This window comes from Prionailurus bengalensis, chromosome C1, assembly GCF_016509475.1.
Source record: "Prionailurus bengalensis isolate Pbe53 chromosome C1, Fcat_Pben_1.1_paternal_pri, whole genome shotgun sequence".
Taxonomy (NCBI): domain Eukaryota; kingdom Metazoa; phylum Chordata; class Mammalia; order Carnivora; family Felidae; genus Prionailurus; species Prionailurus bengalensis.
This window is the reverse complement of record NC_057345.1, coordinates 170,670,404-170,688,258: the sequence shown is the minus strand read 5'-3', so window position 1 is coordinate 170,688,258 and position 17,855 is coordinate 170,670,404. Positions and strand designations below refer to the sequence as shown.

Genomic DNA, 17,855 nt, shown 5'->3' with positions numbered 1-17,855 from the left:
CTCTCTCCTGACCTCCTGCCTCCCTTATACAGGGCTCAGTGGAAATGGAAAAGAAGTGCTTCTGACTTAATCCAGAGTTCAAAGAATTATTCAAAGTAATTCCCACATACTGCATGCCTGCCCTAAACATTCTCTTTTCACATATTGTTTCATTATGTCTCTAGGGCAATCCTTTGGGGTAGGTATCATCAACATTTACCAATGATAAAGAAGAAATTAAACTCATTGACTTGCTGAAATTGAATAGTTAATAAACATTGACACCAAGGTTTGAACCCTGATTGCTTGTCCTCCAAAGTCCATGTCTTTTCATGTTGGGTTCAGTAAAATCATTTTGATCAATGGCTTTCTCTGATTTGAAGATTATCCTTCAGTTAATATGACATGTCACATCCTTGCCACTATCATCTACCGTGCTCTAAAAACCTGCTTAGCCTTTTTTATTGAGTTTTATTTAGTTCCCATCTTGCATTATTTGCATTTATTGCTTAACTATGAAAAGAGGCTGAGTTAAGATAAAATATCAAGATCACAATCATCCTTGGAGAAACAGAATGTAGGAGTTATAGTGCTGCACGCATTCAAAGACCTGTTTGATATATGAACTATTGGACATATGAGAAGAACAATCTCTGGACACCGAAGTAACTACAATTTTCTCTTAAAGAAATTACAAAGAGTGAGAGAAAGAAGATATTCTTCAGAAGTACATATAAAATCTGACTTGCTTTGCATTAAGAATGGTAATGTAACACCCTACTATGCAATGCTATTTTTCAGTCAGCTGATTCGTTTCATGTTCAAATTTCCTTTTAAATCGATAGCACTTGCTTTGCTCTCTTCAGTTAAAGGCATTTGCATTCCAGTAAAACACACACACACACACACACACACACACACACACACACACACAATGAGGATGGAAATGAGTCAGCTATTTCCTGTCCCAAGATTCAAATCTGCCTTGCTTTTCTGAAAACGTGATTCAAGCTCTTCAACAAAACCTTAACTGGCTGTTCTGTAAATTACAAGGCTGACCACAATATAAACACAAAAAAAGTGTACATGAAAATTCAGTGATCAGCTATCAATTTCTGATAATCCTCAGAACTTTCTACTTATATAATTATGAAGCACTATATTACAAAAGGTAATAGAAAAGTAAATCTGTTTTCTATGCAAACTTCAACTTTTGTCATTTTTATGTTATAATATACATTATGAATTTATGATTCATCTGTACAGATGAAAAAATGTGGTCAGCATAAAAATAAATGAAACACAACAATGTATCTAACAATATCCTTCACAATATCCTCTGGTTTTAAGGACTGGAGTCCTGTTATATAAGTCTATTTCATAATTGTTTCAATGGTGGCATTCAGGGAGATCGATGTCAACTAGAGAGAGATAATGTGTGCTACAAGGCCCTCTCTTTGCCCTGTTCTGTTTGATATGTTTATTACAGATGTAGATAAAAATACCAAAGATAAGTTTATTTTATCTGTGGATGAAACGTGACTGAGATAAGAAATGGATGACAGAATCAAAATACAAAATATGACATGTTCATGTGACTGCCTGATTCTAACAAGAGAAAGTTCAATTGGGATGACAGCACTGTCTTGCTTTTTTGGTTCAAAAAAGACATAATTTTAAAATGGGAAGGGACCCCTGCATGGCTCAGTTAAGTGTCAGAGTCTTGGTTTCAGCTCAGGTCATGATCTCACAGTTCATGAGTTCAAGCCCCATGTCAGGCTCTGTGCTGACAGCATGGAAGTCTGCTTGAGATTCTCTCTCTGCCCCTTCACTGCTCCTGTGTTCACATGCATGCTCTTTCTCTCTCAAAAATAAATAATAAAAAAGACTTGGAAGTTTTGAATTTACAGTAAGTTCACTATTTTTCACCAATGTATATGCCTGCCAGAAAAGTTAATAAGAGATTAGGTTGCCTTATTATAATTAAATAATCTGGGAAAAGGGGGTGATAGGCATCATTAAAGTCTCCATTCTGTTCTGATCAAACCACATTTAAATATTAGGTTGATACTGAATGATATACTTCTATATATCAAAATGGAGCTTATTAGGAGATCAAGAAAGAATGTGAAAAAACAAAGTGGCAGGCATAACTGACATTGAGATATTTTAACCTTGAAATAAGTAAATTAATGGTGAGGTAGGGACCTGATAGATGTCCTGAAATATTTAGATAGCTGCCATTTTTAAAATTTGTCATAAATAGTAATAAGATATAGAACAAGAATACAAGAATACAAATTGTTAGGGACCTCAACAGAAAAAAAAGGCCTTTCTAATAGACCAGAGATAAAGTAGATATCCACAGGAAATGATTCATGCACCAACATTTGTGTGTTGAGTATATTTTTAAAATTTATTTTAAAATATATTTATAAGCACTGCTTATGTCTCAAGCATTATGTTAAGCCCTGCAAATATAGTAGTAATTAAAATAGACACCTGTTATTGATGCTACTACATACATTACTTCCAATCTAGTTGAAGACAAAGACATTAGTAAATAACTGGACATAATTACTTGCTATGAAAAAACCCTAGAGATTATAACTATCAACAGAATATATAGCTATAGGGAATTTAGATAGAGAGTTAGCAAAAGCTCCTTTCAGGAACTGATCTCTAGGGATAGGACCTGAATGTTAAGTAGGAGTTAGCCAATGAAGAATGACGACAAGGAGGAGGTAGGGAAAAACATTCTAGGTGAAGGGAAGAATGTGTCAGTCTTTCTTGAATCAGGGAAGAACTTGGTGCATCCAGAAGTTGGCAGAATACCAACATGTCTGAGACCTAGTGGAAAGAGAAGAGGCAGATTGGAGCCTTGGGCCAGTAAGCTTTGAAAGCTTTGCTCTGGAATAGGGATTTTATCTAATGGCAATGGGGAGCTATAAAAGAGTTTTAACCAAGGAAGGAGCATAACCACTTCTGAGTTTTAAATGTTCACTTTGGTTACAGTATAGAAAACTCATGGGAAGCAAGGAGAGAAAGACTGGATGTTGAGTAGTCAGTTATAGGTATAGCTTGATTTATTGCACTTCTCTTCATTGCATGTTGCAGATACTGCATTTTTTTTTTTTACAAATTGAAGGGCTGTGGTAACCCTAAATCAAGCAAGTCTATTGGTACAATTTTTCCAATAGCATTTGCTCACTTTGTGTCTTGCACCACATTTTAGAAATTCTTGCAATATTTCAAACGTTTTCATTGTTATCACATTATGGTGATCTGTGATCAGGGGTCTTTGATGTTACTACTGTTAAATGTTTTGGGGTGCCATGAACTGCGCCCATATAATATGGTGAAATTAATTGAAAAATGTGTGTTCTGACTACTTCACTGACCATCTGTTTCCTATCTCTCTCCCTCTTCTTGGGCCTCCCTTTTCCCTAAGACACAGCAATATTCAAATTAGGCCAATTAATAATCCTACAATGGTCTCTGAGTCCTCAAGTGAAAGGAAGAGTCACACATCTCTCACTTTAAATCAAAAGCTAGGCATTATTAAGCTTAGTGAGGATGGCATGTCAAAGCCAAGATAGATCAAAAGCTAGGCCTCTTGTGCCTAGTTAGCCAAACTGTGAATGCAAAGGAAAGTTCCTAAAGGAAATTAAAAGTGCTACTCCAATGAACACACATTACAAAAAGCAAAACAGTATTATTGCTGATATAGAGAAAGTCTGAGTGGTCTGGGTAGAAGATTAAGCTGGTCTCAATACTCCCTAAACCAAAGCCGAATCTGGAGCAAGGCCATAACTCTCTTCAATTCTGTGAAGACTGAAAAAGTTGAGATGCTACCGAAGAAAAGTTTGGAGCTACCAGAGGTTGGCTTATGAGGTTTAAAAAAAGAAGGCATATCCATAACACTACAGTGCCAGGTGAAAGAGCAAGAACTTACGTAGAAGCTGCAGCAAGTTATCTAGAAGATCTAGCTAAGATAATATAATGAAAGTGGCTACACTAAACAACAGATCTTCAAGGTAGATGACAAAGCCTTCTGTCAGAAGAAGATGTCATCTAGGACTTTCATTGATAGAGAGGAAAAGTTAATTCCTGGCTTTAAAACTTCAAAGGACAGGCTGATCTCTTGTTAGCGCTAACGTAGCTGGTGACTTTAAGTTGAAGCCAATGATCACTTATGTTCAGACAATCCTAGGGCCCTTAAGATTTATGGTAAATCTACTCTGCTTGTACTCCATAAATGGAAAAACAAATCATGCATGACTGCACATTGTTCATAAAATGGTTTACTTAATATTTTAAATCTCACTGTTGGGACCTACTGCTCAAAAAAAAAAAAAAGATTCCTTTTAAAATATTACTACTTGTTGACAATACACCTGGTCACTCAAGTGCTCTGATGGAGATGTACAATGAGACTGATGTTGTTTCCATGCGCTAACATAATATCCATTCTGTAGCCCATGAGTCAAGGGGCAATTTTGACTTTTGGGTCTTATTCATTAAGAAATGTGTTTCTTAAGACTATAGCTGACATAGATAATGATTACTCCAATAGATCTGTGTAAAGCAAATCACAACTTTCTTGAAAGGATTCATTATTCTAGGAGCCACTGAGAACATTCATGACTCATGGGAAGAGGTCAAAATATCAACATTAACAGAACAGGAGTTTGGAAGAAGTTGATGCCAACCTTTATGGAAAACTTTGAGGGTTCAAGATTTCAGTGCAGGAAGTAGCTGCAGATGGGGTAAAATAGCTAGAAAACTAGAATTAGAAGTGGAGCCTGAAGATGTGACTGAATTGCTGCAATCTCATGATAAAACTTGAACAAATGAGGAATCACTTCTTATGTACGAGCAAAGAAAGTGGTTTTTTTGAGATGAAATCTACTCCTGGTAAAGATACTGTGAAGATTGTTGAAATGACAACATTGATTTAAAATACTACATAAACTTAGTTGATAAAGCTGTGGCAGACTTAGAAAGGACTGACTTCAAGTTTGAAAGAAGTTCTACTGTGGGTAAAATGCTTTCAAACAGTATCACATACAACAGAGAAATCATTTATGAAAGAAAAGTCCATTTATGTGGCAAACTTTATTGTCGTCTGATTTTAAGAAATTGCCACAGTCACCCCAACCTTCAGCAACCACCACCCTGATCAGTCAGCAGCCATCACAATGGAAGCAAGACCCTCCACCAGAAAAACCATTATGGCTTGCTGAAAACACACAATGGTTAGCATTTTTTAGCAATAAAGTATTTTTAAATGAAGGCATATATGTTATTTTTTAGACATAATGCTATTGTACACTTAATAGACTACAGTATAGTGTGAACATAACTTTTATATTCACTGGAAAACTAAAAAATTCATTTTATTCACCTTATTGTGGTGGTTTAGAGTATCTTCGAGGTATGCCTATATATCCTGGCAAAGACATGATTGTGATTTGAAATGTGGTGATTATGTTGGAGATAAGAGAAGACAAAAGGTGGGAGAGATAAGAGATAGTAATGGGGTGAAATCCATGAAACCTGGTGTTCTATTATTGAAGAGAGTGGAAGAAAGAGAGAGGTTCACTGGAGGCTCTCAGAACTCAGCAATATGCAGCTAGGCAGATGGATATTCCACTTGCTGAGAAGGGAAACAGTGCAGGTCAAACTGATCTGGTTTTGAAAAAATTCAAAGGTCAGTCTTGACCATATTAATTTTTTTTTTCAATGTTTATTTATTTTTGGGACAGAGAGAGAGACAGAGCATGAACGGGGGAGGGGCAGAGAGAGAGGGAGACACAGAATCGGAAACAGGCTCCAGGCTCCGAGCCATCAGCCCAGAGCCTGACGCGGGGCTCGAACCCACGGACCGCGAGATCGTGACCTGGCCGAAGTCGGACGCTCAACCGACTGCGCCACCCAGGCGCCCCGACCATATTAATTTTGATCTCATTATCTCTTTGATCTCCATGAGACATGTTAAGTAGGTGATTGGATATTTGAGTCTGGTCAATCTTTAGACTTGCTGCAGCAGAATCACTTGGAACTTTTGATTATCTGGCTCTACCTCCAGGCCCAATATACTAGAATCCTCAAGACAACACAGCCAATGTATTACCCTGAGGTTATATGCAGTGGAAGAAATTCAATCATCACTGGGTAGTTACACTAGTTAACCTTTAAGCTCCTTGAACACACTGAATGCCTATGATATTATGAATAGAAAAACAGCCAGATACAGTACCAAATCTATTATTATATCCTAAGAGTAAATGTGCTGAATGAACCACGAAATACCTCTGAAGGAAGAGAGCCATATCCAGACTCTTCTATTTACATTGCCATATTTATATCATATGGTGCTGCCACCCTGGCCATAAACTATTGACCCAGGCCCCACCTAATGGTTCTGGTGGTCCTTGAGATGATCTTTCTTAAGAAGCCAGCCCAACCGATGCACCATTCTGGACGATAATTAATGTACCAAATTATATGTTTCTCTTTGATCAGAGGGGACAGGAGTGGGAAAAAGTAAAACTAGTAAAGCAGAAGTATACATATAAGTAGGAATACAAGACTTAAGGGAGAATCTGGCAAAGAGAGAAGCAAAGAGAAATATAAGCAGAATACACCTATGAAAATTAGTAGAACAAGGCTTAAGAGACATCCTCTTCTCAGCAGATGACAGTGTGACTGGATTTCCTAGTTCATTACAGTTCATTTATTCATCTAGTACTTATCAAGCAGCTAAATGTGTCTGTCAGGCACTGTTCTAGGTGCTGCAGATACTCAAATGAACAAAATTTATCACAGGTACCTCCTTCATGATAAGTGTTATGGAAAAAACAAGGCAGCGTGTAAAGACATAGACAGTGATATAGGAGGAGTTAGTAACAGGGAAGGAAGGCCTCTAAGGAGGTAACATTAGCTGAGGCATCTGTGAGGCCACTGGGCAAAGAGTATTCCAGACAGACAAAATAGAAAGGACAAATGTTCTAGAATGGAATTTGTTTGGCATGTTTAAAAATAGTGAACAAGCCCATGAGGTTGGGCTCCATTGAAAAGGGGCAGTGTGAAAGGAGATGAGGTCAAAGAGAGAGGCTGGTGCAGAGCATTTAGGGACTTGGTTGGATTTTCAATTTTATTCTGAACGTGATAGGAAGCCATTGAGGACTTTGATCAAGAGGAGGGTATGATATCATCTGTAAGTCAGAGGAATTACTGTGGCATCTGGGTGAGCACTAGATAGTGGAGAGAGGTAAGAGCAGCATCAGGGTGACCAGTAAGAAAAAGACTCCAGCAGTCCAGGCAAGAAAGAATGGTGACCTGCAGGGGCGCCTGGGAGGCTCGGTCAGTTGAGCATCCGACTTCGGCTCAGGTCATGAGCTCACGGTTTGTGGGTTCGAGCCCCGTGTCAGGCTCTGTGCTGACAGCTCAGAGCCTGGAGCTTGCTTCAGATTCTGTCTCCATCTCTCTCTCTCTGCCCCTCCCGCACTCACGCTCTGCTCTCTCTCCTACTCCAATATAAATAAAAAATTAAAAAAAGAAAGAAAGAATGGTGACTTGCATAAGATAGCAGCTGTGGAAGATGTGGGGAGTACTCAGATTAAGAGGTGCACTTTGAAATTAGAGCTAACAAGAACAGACAGTCAATTGGGTAAGGGAGAGAAGTCTAGGATTACATGAAGGCTTTTGTTCTCAACAGCTGAATATAATTTATTAGTATAGGGAAAACCAGAAAAGCGCCAAAGAGTTTCACTTCGGACATACTAAATTTGAGAAGGCTAATAACAATCAGGGGAAAAAAAATCGGAGGTTGGTTGGAATTGGCAATCTGAAGTTCAGGAGATATGTTAGGATTGCAGATATAAATTTGGAAGTCATCACTATATCAGTCTTGACAGTATGACTGTTTAAAATGGTTTCCTCTGCTCTATTTCTTATCCACATACCTTCATATAAAACCCTCATCACAAGAGGTAACCTGGACATGTCTTTGTTTCCTGAAACCTGCTGGAGACAGAAGTGCCACCGTTACCGAAAAAGGAAAAACTAAATGCACTTAGGAGAAAGGAGATCAGTCTGTCCATGCATTAATCAAAACACTATAGGTAGGATGTCGCCTCTCTCCCCTCCTGCTACTTTGATCTCCGTACCTGGCAACTCCTCACAACTGAGTAAAGGAAGGGGAGAAGGAAGGAATCTGGCTAGTTTGTGTTTGTTTCGTTGTATTTTGTTTTGTTTCACTAACCAGTTATTTGCTAGGTCCTTCATGAAGTCCTAGTTGGCCTTTTTGTTAGTTAATTTTTTCAGAACTATTAATCACATCTGTTGCTGCTTTGCTCTCTCAGCAAACTTTTTTTTATACTCAATAATGGATAATCACGTTCCACTCCAATTTGAAGAATTACACATTTTGGAGCAATTGTATTACTGTATTTAGCATCTCAATAACATTTCCTTTGCTAATTCATCTTTCTTATGATTGAAGCTTCTTAATGTGCTCACAATGCACCATATGTTACCATAGCTTAATTTTGTCTTGAAATATTCATTTCTAGCTCTTGGGGACAGGTAGACTGAATAAAACATGTGGATTTAGCTTTCTCTCTCTCTCTCTTTATTTTTTTATCAGAAGCAGGAGATTTACCTAGGTATTTACTGGTTAAAATGAGGACCTAGGTGGCTTATAGTAACACACTAGTATCCTCTTGAAAGAATTACTGTGCTTTCTCAAGGCTTTAACTCATGACCAAAATGACTGTCACTGAATAGCCATCTTGGAGGGATCGACAGTAGTAAGGTCGCCTGTGAAAATGTGCAATATGACTAACTTCCCTAAATGTTAGGATCCCACATTCTTATGATATTTGAGAGCTAAATATAATGAAAGCCCTTGGGGTTTTGATTTTAAGAATTTCCTTTAAAAATAATCCTATTATTCTCTGAGGACACGAGAACAGTATTACTTTATTTAGTTAAGCCAACCTAAAATAGAACAGAGGAAATCATTAAACAAGTGAACATATATCTTTTACTGTTGCCCACTCATGCCAAAACTGATGTGTATTAAAAGTACAAGATGACTTACAATAGGAAATATACCTTCAAATGATCATATTTGTCATCAGAGAGGGAAGCCGGATAATCTCAACAATCACCCTGGAATAAACTACAATGTTGATGATTGTGTTATTTACTGCAGTCTTACAAACAAACAAACATGGGGTTTTATAGCTGCACAGGAAGGAAGTTTACTGAGAGTAGCGATTAATGTGTCCATTTATATTCCACTTCCCTGAAAAAGCCTCAAATCTAGAGAGAATACAGAGTGGAAAATTTCACTCCCAATTTAGACATCTCTCCAGACTCCAGAGGAAGCTGCCCAGCTGGCCTCTCCTGTAGTTGAAACGGAGCTTGATGAGCCACTGGGCCAATGGCCCAGGTGACAGCCTGGTGCAGGAGCTACTGGACTGAGCACTCTGCCTCACATCAGGAACATTTTTGTGTGAGAAATAAAAGAAGCCTTCTCTGGAACTGGTGTCAGTCAAAATTCTGATACCCTTAGATATTCTTTTAGCAGTTCCAATTTGGGGGAAGAAATCTGGAAAAATGCCAGGATATGAGCTAGCATTTTTAGTTGTTATTTGAACAGCTGTTACATGTACAGCTAATGACTGTTTGATTGGGTTTCTCAGAGCTGCTCTTGACACAAGGCAATGAGGCAACACTTTACATTAACTGTGCCCCCAATTCAAGTTATTCTACTTTGCATAAGCCTAGGGAAAAAATGGCAATTTTCTGGCAACAGTAATTAGGGATTCTGGAAAGATCCCTTCAAAAAAAATATAAGGAAGGGTAAAAGAAAAGCCTTTGTTATTATTTTGGAAAATGTGAATTTCCAGACGGAAATTCAGAGACCTCTCTAGTTATTCCTTCTTCAGTTACCTGTTTTATTCTTGATGAAACTAAGTTTTAAATGAATAAAGTATCTTATTGAAAGTAGCATTACCAAGTTGTAAAACTGCGACCAGATCAAGCTTATACTCAAGCATATGGTCTTTGAAAACAGACAGCGTACCAGCCATGAGCTCAACATTCACGGCAACCCGAAACAGTACCTGAACAGTACCTTTCATGGCCGGTGGTGTGTACACGCTCTGCTTCCTCTGCTTAGGGGATGCATTTTGTGACTGTGGACAAAAAGAAAAGAGGAAAAGGCGTATTTGAATAAAAATTGACCCTGTGAGGGAAATACACTGCCATATTTCAAAGAGCTTTCTGATTCCCCGTCATGAAATACAATGCAAATCAATTAGAAATTATATCCATGTTCATTGATATCACAGTTTTATTTATTTATTTATTTATTTTTTACTTTTTTTTCATTTTTGTTATTTTTTATTTTTTATTATGAAATTTATTGTCAAATTGGTTTGATATCACAGTTTTAAAAGTATATGAAGCTATTTTATCATAAAACTCTTCATCCATTGCAGTCTTGAAATTACTCCTTTTATTTTCTCACTTAGTAATGTTTGTTTATTTTAAAAAGAAACAGAAAAAGAGACACCAATCCTTTTTGTTTGTGAGAAAAAAACATAAGGGCCAGGACAAAGTATACTCAAAAAGCTATGTCCATGGGATAACTATATCTGCTCATAGGATTTTTGAGTGGTTTTAGGTACATAATGAAGGTTGTTGGTAAGTAATACCTATTTATAAACCTCTGGAATTGACATGTTCAATCTAATATCTCCATTGACTTGGAATTACAATGTTGAGATAATATTCTCTTTTTTTGTAAAAGATAAATAGGTTCTTTCCTAACAAAACTGCTATTTAACACTCTTACCTATGCACACTAGACCAGGATTGAATTATTGAAGAGAGAATTTTTGTATTAAAAATTATAAAAATTGGAACACAGAAACATATTTCAAGGGTCAAAACCACAAACTATATATATATATATATATATATATATATATACTATAGTATATAGTATATAATATATATATACTATATATATAAATTATATATATACATATATATACATATATATATGAGTATATATAAATTAAACTATCCCTACATATGACTATATTATTTATTATGATAAATTACATATGTAGTCTATTTTCTAATTGGATTATGTCAAAGATTCCTTTTTAATAGTTTATTGATTTATATTTCATTGTGGCAAAAGTAGGGGTCTTAATCAATGAGTTTTAGTGTGTAGAGCAATTATTTTTGCTTTGAAAAGGTCAGGTATAAATGGTAACAAGATGCTTTTTTGGGGATTATTCTAGGCTTTCATGTATATTAGAAAGAACATAACCTACAGTCTGAAAAAAACTAGAAACTATTTCATTGAACAGTAAATAGAACTTGAGGTATTTTTCCTTGTACATACTAAAGTTTAATTGCCCTCAAAAGTATCATGAAGATGTAGACACTTACCTGATGCAAAAACAATATACTAAAAAGGAAAAATCCAACCAAATATCACCAAATCCATATCAACAAGCAAATGGTCCAAGCACATTTCTCCAGAATGGAATATGTGAGTACCAGTTCATTATGCCCAGATGCAGGCAGAGGGACTCTATGTTAATGTTAAACATGTAGTGTAAACACAGACAGTTCTGGTGTTCCTTTACTGTATTCGTCTCATCCAGTTGATTTAAAGAAGCAATCACTTTTGGTATTTCTTATATATTTATCTCCATACATATATTCAAAGATCAAGTAGAAAATTAATTCGACAGAAAATTTTGCTTTGTAACACGTAGTACAACTTGTTAAGTAATAAAAACTGATTTATATTTATGTAAGAGTTCAGTTATCAAAGCATTTTCACATTTATAACCTCTTTAAAAATTTAGAAAAGTCTTAGATATTATTTGGCATTTTGTTCTTTCTACATTTCCTCTGGGTATTGCTATATGCCTAATGCAGCTATGGGAGTTGACTAGTATGTCTGCACAGCAGTCAATCCTTGTCCTATTTCTGAGTACAGTTTACTTACTTTTTTGTATTCCATATATTCTATATTATTAGCTTCCTACCCTCCCCTGGTTCCTATTTTCCATCTGAACTCCTACATGTGTATGTGAACCTCTGGCCTCAGGGTGTGCTCTTGGCTTCACACACCAGAAGACCCTTTAAGAGGTGTCGGCCCCCGTCTTCTTGCTCCAGGATTCCAACATTGGCTGGCCCTAGCCTGTAGATGGTCATAAACGAGTCACTAAACTGAAAATAACAACACCATATCTTGCCACTAAAAGCAATGGTTTATTTTACAAGTTTTTTCAGGGGTTGGCATTTCATAAGTTGAGAACCAATGTAGCATAGAGGCAGAGATTTAACAACCCCATTTTACTGTTTCTTCGGTCAGGAAAAGCAAACTAGTTTTTACATTAGTTATATTGATATATTTTATGTAACATCAAGCCAAGCTAATTATGTCTTTAATTGAACACCTATTTATACAAAATATAAGGAAACTTACTTCAGCTTGTGTGTTGGTCACCCTCTTGTCATCTATTTCTGTAACAGAAGTAGATATAATTTATTAGAAAGGTGATTTCTTTATAATATGCATATTAACATTTTTGATAACATTAACAATATGATAAAAAATAATTTAATAATTACCTTATATTTATACAACATCTGTGGCTTAGGGAAAGGGGGACAGAGGAGGTGGTTTCCTTCTGAGATAACCTTCTCCCAAAGGTTTAAAAAAGGCAGTTTAAAAAAAAAACGTATCTCTCTTGAAATACAAATTGCCCACCTTCCAGAAATCAGAAAGGAAACCAGGGAAATGGCCCTTGAACCAACTGTTTGTGTCACCAACCTCACAGTGCTAAGGCATAAACAACCTCCTCCATGGATTTTGCTGCCTCTGTCTGCTCAACTGTAGCTTGTCAAATTTCCTCAAGTTTGCTGCTAAGCTGAACAAAGCACCTTTCCCACTCTGCCCGATCACTCTGATTCTGAGACAGGCAGCACCCTCTTGTCTATATGCCCCTGGAAAGAATCATTTGCTTTGTCAGAAATATTTCTTATGACAATGCTAGGGAAAATAGTACAAATGCTGTCTGTATAAAAACGAAAATGAGAAGGGGAGAGAGGAGGAAGAGGCGCTCACATACTGCCCCTTCAACAGAAAGAAGACCTTCTGAGTTTCTTTTGTACCCCCTCATCTACTTTATATGGATCTTGACTTTTCTTTTTAAATTATTTTTTTTTTAATTTTTTTTTTCAACATTTATTTTTGGGACAGAGAGAGACAGAGCATGAACGGGGGAGGGGCAGAGAGAGAGGGAGACACAGAATCGGAAACAGGCTCCAGGTTCCGAGCCATCAGCCCAGAGCCTGACGCGGGGCTCGAACTCCCGGACCGCGAGATCATGACCTGGCTGAAGTCGGACGCTTAACCGACTGCGCCACCCAGGAGCCCCATGGATCTTGACTTTTCTTAATGGTTATTTGACTTCCCTAAAACATTCCTCCATCTCTCATCTGTACTGCAGAGGCTAGGTTTCTCAATATTTCAAAAAAAAAAAAAAAAAAAAAGACTAGGAAACTCTTTTCTCCAACCAAACTGCCCCAGATATTGTGCAATCCCCTGACTACCATCTGCCAGGGACAACCACAGCATTGCAACTATTGGGGTGGTCAGTGTGGGTTCCCACATGGGACCCGGGGGATGGAGGGGTTGTTCTCAAGTTTGAGAATCACAAAGCTATCCTATATTAGCAAAGTCATCTGACTTTGATTCTCCTTAAACATCTAGACATGGAGAACCTAGAGCTCCTTAGTTTCCCACCTTTTAAAATGTTCACAGGCTTTGGTTACCACAGCCATCAATTGCAAGAAATCCTGCCCCATGCATGTTGGCACATCTGCGATCGGAAGGCATCTTACAAAGGCAAGAGGCAGGGCACCTGGGAGGCTTAGTAGGTTGAGCGACTCACTTTGGCTCTGGTCATGATCTCAGGGTTCATGAGTTCAAGCCCACATAGGGCTGGCTGCTATCAGCACATAACCTCTGTTTCCCCCTTCTCTGCTCCTCCCCCATTTGCACTCTATCTCTTGAAAAAACAAAGTTGGGGCGCCTGGGTGGCTCAGTAGGTTAAGCTGTTGACTGGGGCTCAGGTCATGATCTCACGGCTCGTGAGTTCTAACCCCGCATCAGGCTCTGTGCTGAAGTTCAGGGCCTGGAGCCTGCTTCAAATTCCATGTCTCCCTATCTCTTTGCCTCCCACCTTCCATTCATGCTCTGTCTCTCCCTCTGTCAAAAATAAATAAAACATTAAAAATTTTGTAATAAATAAATTAAAATTAAAAACAAAAGGCAAAAGGCTTCACAATATTGGGTCCAACTGGGCGACTCTCAGGGACAAAGGTGTGTCTCACCCACTTTGAGCCTTCTCTGTCTTAGGAACATTGACAGTTAGGCCTGGAACAAAACGGTGCTTAACTGAGGGTGAAGGAAAACACTGTGCTGAGAAAAACGCTCAGCGAAGCAGAATACGTGTCCTTGTCTAGCCCTGGGACCACTGGAGGCTGGGCAGGGCTGACAGGCCCTCTGGCCTCTGTGAAGGGACAGTCTGGTGCTAACCCACCGGTGACTGCTAATCTCAGGGAACACCCGGCAGAGGTAAGAACATTGACCTGGTTTTCCTACAGCAGGCTGTGTTTAACCTTCCTGCACCTCACCCCACTTCTAGCTGCAATGGTGAAAGTAAACCTTTATTCCACTGAGTGGCGTATCCAATTCTGAAGGAAACCGAGCTGTGTTCGGTGGCATTAAATGTGTTCAACTGTAAGAGAAATGTCCAAGCCTTGGCACCGTTTATGAAATTTGGCCTTAAATTCACACCCAAAGAAACGTGCGTGAACACAGCTCTGTCCACAGCTCCTGGCCTGGGTGGGATCTCAGAGGGCCTCGAACGGAAGAGCCCAGACATCCTGCTCAGTCCCTCCCCTTCCCCCTCCCACCCCCCACCTCCGCTCCACAAAGCAGGCAGAGGGCTCAAGAGTTGGCTGCTCTGTCAAATGTAGGCTTCCAGCGGAGCATTTTAAATATTTATGTATTTTGAGAGAGAGAGAGAGAGAGAGAGAGAGAGAGAGAGAGAGAGAGAGAGAGAGAGAGAGAAGGGATAGGGGTGGGGTAGCAGCAGAGAGAGGGAGAGATGGCGCTGTTGGGGCAGAGCCCCACGCGGGATCCACCCCACTAACTGTGAGATCGTGACCTGTTGTGGAGCATTTTAGAAGCAACTCTCCGGATGTCTTTTGGCTTCCCCTTGGAGATGAGTGTGCACGGCTCGCAGGGCAGCTTTCTGGAACGGGTAGTCAGCACCTGCTTCCCTACATCCTGTTAGATCACAGGCCTGGACTCCAGGTTCAGCATGCGCATGGACAACGGCTACGTCTTCGTTCCCCGCAGCTCCACCACACCCACAGTCCCAGCCATTAAAATGAATTTCTTGATGAAGATTTCCAGGCTTCCTCGAACCTGGCCAGGGTGGGCGCAGGCGTGGACTCAAAGAGGTCCGCGTCGCCTTGGCTGTGGGGGTGGGAGGCTGTGCCGGACATCCAGTGGTGCCTGTTGAGCTCGCTGAGGGACAGACTGGGAAACATGCCCTTGCCCTGCCGCCTGCCAACCAGTTCAGCACGCGCAGGGGATGGAATCTTCCTCCAAGAAGGAACAGCTCTTCAGTCCTGTCCTGACAGTGCATGGGCTCCGGAAACAGGGCAGGGCCCGGGCTGATGCTGGACCTATCGTCTTCCAGCCTGGCAGCCTCCCGCTGTGCACTGCAATACCGATCTGTCCTCGTCCTCAGCCTTGTCACATGCCCAGGCGGCTCGGGTTCCCGGGAGGCACTTTCTGGCACATTCCACCAGGTGCTCATGCTCCAACCCACCCCAGCCAGCACCACGAGGTGGGGCGTGTAGTCCTTTCTCAGGCGGGAATTAAGTCCCTCTCCACAGATCTTTGCTGTATTTTTGTGGCACTGAGGCAGTGGAGACCAACTGTGTTTTCCGGGTAAGCAGCCTCAGGGGTCACCTCCGGGAGAAGCGGTTCCGGGTCAGGACGCGGTTCGAGGTTCAGGCGTTCGCGCCGACTCTGTGCCTTCCTCTGTGAGCCTGCGTGCGGGACCTCGCCGGACACGCCCACCGCGTGTGGACCTTTACCACCCGCACGCGGTGCTCTCGCCACCTGGACGCCACCCGGAAGAGACCTGTGCTTTTGGAGGTAAGCAGAATTTCACTTGTGCTCAAATCCATTGGTTGACGAAAGTGCCGACTTTTCCAATAAGGTATTTGTCTCATATCTCGATTCTGAATTAGTAAGAATTCCTACCGAACAAAATTCTCCAAACTTGTTTGGGGATGCCACACGAAGCGTGTTATCCAGCGTGGTGACTTCAATTTCAAACTTTTCTTGCCCATCCACTGTAGCCAAAATGGGCGTGGGCAGTCCGGATAAGGGAGGAGAGAGCCGGGATGGGGAAAATCACCGCCACTGCCGAACTGTCTGTGGGGTGAGGCCGGGTCGGGACCCGGCCTCGCGCGGTGCCGAAGCTGCTCTGCCGCCACCACCTTAGCCGCCGTCCCTGGTCTCGCTGCCTTGACCTACTGTCCCGGTTACCCTATCCTGGCCCTCAGGTGAGCGCCAAGGCTGAGAGGCTGAGCCCATGGTCCAAACACTGAACGAGGTGTTCATCAAGGAATAACTGTCTCAAGTCAGTGATACAGATCTGCATCAATTGACGTGAAAAGATGTACTAAAAGGATTTCAAAACCAAAGGAATGGTATTTTTATTTCATAAAGTATAGATAACCCAGAGATGATAGAGAAGTGCATGTATATTCATAAAAGGATATATTCAATACGTTAACTGTAGTTATCTTCGGTGATTGAATAACACTTTACCTGTACTGTTTCTTTTTCTAGTGAACATACATTACATACATACAATGAAAAACTATGTGTACGTATCGTGTGGATATATAGAAACACGTATATAGGTAGTAAAATTTCTATAGAAGTCCACAATGCATACTGTCTATATTTCATGTAGTAAGAGACCAAAATAGACAAGCAGCAAAAACAAAACAAAACAAAACAAAAGACAAGCAGCTAGAATGAATAGTATATGGAACTATTATTTATTCTAATCTTATATCTTGATTACTAGACTTTTAGAAGTTATGGAATTGTGGAACCTAATAAATTTGCCCTCCCTTGTGTAGGGGTGAGCAGACAGGAACTATTGGCTAAGGACAGCAATCACAATTGTTTGATATTCCTGGAAGTATCTGGGTCATTATCAGGTAACTGTGAATACACTGAATTGAGCAGTTATATCAAAGCAAAATCTTTTGCTATCATCTTTTAAGTAAATATGAAATATGATCCACTTTAACAATGCATGTACTGTGATCCATTGGTTGGTTAAATGTCAGTTGTGTTTCTTAAGATTTTATTTATTCCTTAGGAGTTTTCAAATTTTATCCCAGGACTCAGAACCTATTGTTTTGAGAACAAAATGGTGTCCAGTCATTCAGCCTTGTGCCTTCTTACTGTCTGAATATAACACACACTAAAATAATGTCTTTTCAAGACAACTGTATAGACTTCACCGTTTCATAATTCAATGAAAAAGGTTTTTTTCTTGTTGGTTAGTTTTTCTTATTAATATCAGTCTCGAACTGATTAAGTTAGCCAGTTAAAAGTACTTTTAAAAAATATACAATTTTGTTTTATATTATGAGTCTGTTTTTCATGATTCCAGAATAGCTTCTGTTTCTTCTCTACTCTGAATTTTTGGGGAGTATCA

At 39.6% G+C, this 17,855-nt stretch overlaps 2 protein-coding genes across 3 annotated transcripts in view; both read right to left on the bottom strand.

Moving 5' to 3' along the window:
- PPP1R1C (protein phosphatase 1 regulatory inhibitor subunit 1C) overlaps nucleotides 1-17,855 on the bottom strand; it is a 119,814-nt gene that overhangs the window by 49,392 nt on the left and 52,567 nt on the right. Inside the window, exons 3-4 of one of the 2 annotated variants that reach the window (XM_043577215.1) lie at nucleotides 12,512-12,549; nucleotides 10,119-10,190 (exon numbers count right to left, since the gene is read on the bottom strand). In XM_043577215.1, coding sequence (XP_043433150.1) covers nucleotides 10,119-10,190; nucleotides 12,512-12,549 — 110 coding nt within the window. The remainder of the gene's footprint in view (nucleotides 1-10,118; nucleotides 10,191-12,511; nucleotides 12,550-17,855) is intronic. The other variant, XM_043577214.1, reaches the window with a different exon arrangement.
- Nucleotides 15,270-16,600, bottom strand: LOC122481530. The gene has a single exon (XM_043577213.1). The coding sequence runs from the start codon at nucleotides 15,921-15,923 to the stop codon at nucleotides 15,279-15,281; it is 645 nt and encodes a 214-aa protein (XP_043433148.1). The 5' UTR covers nucleotides 15,924-16,600; the 3' UTR covers nucleotides 15,270-15,278.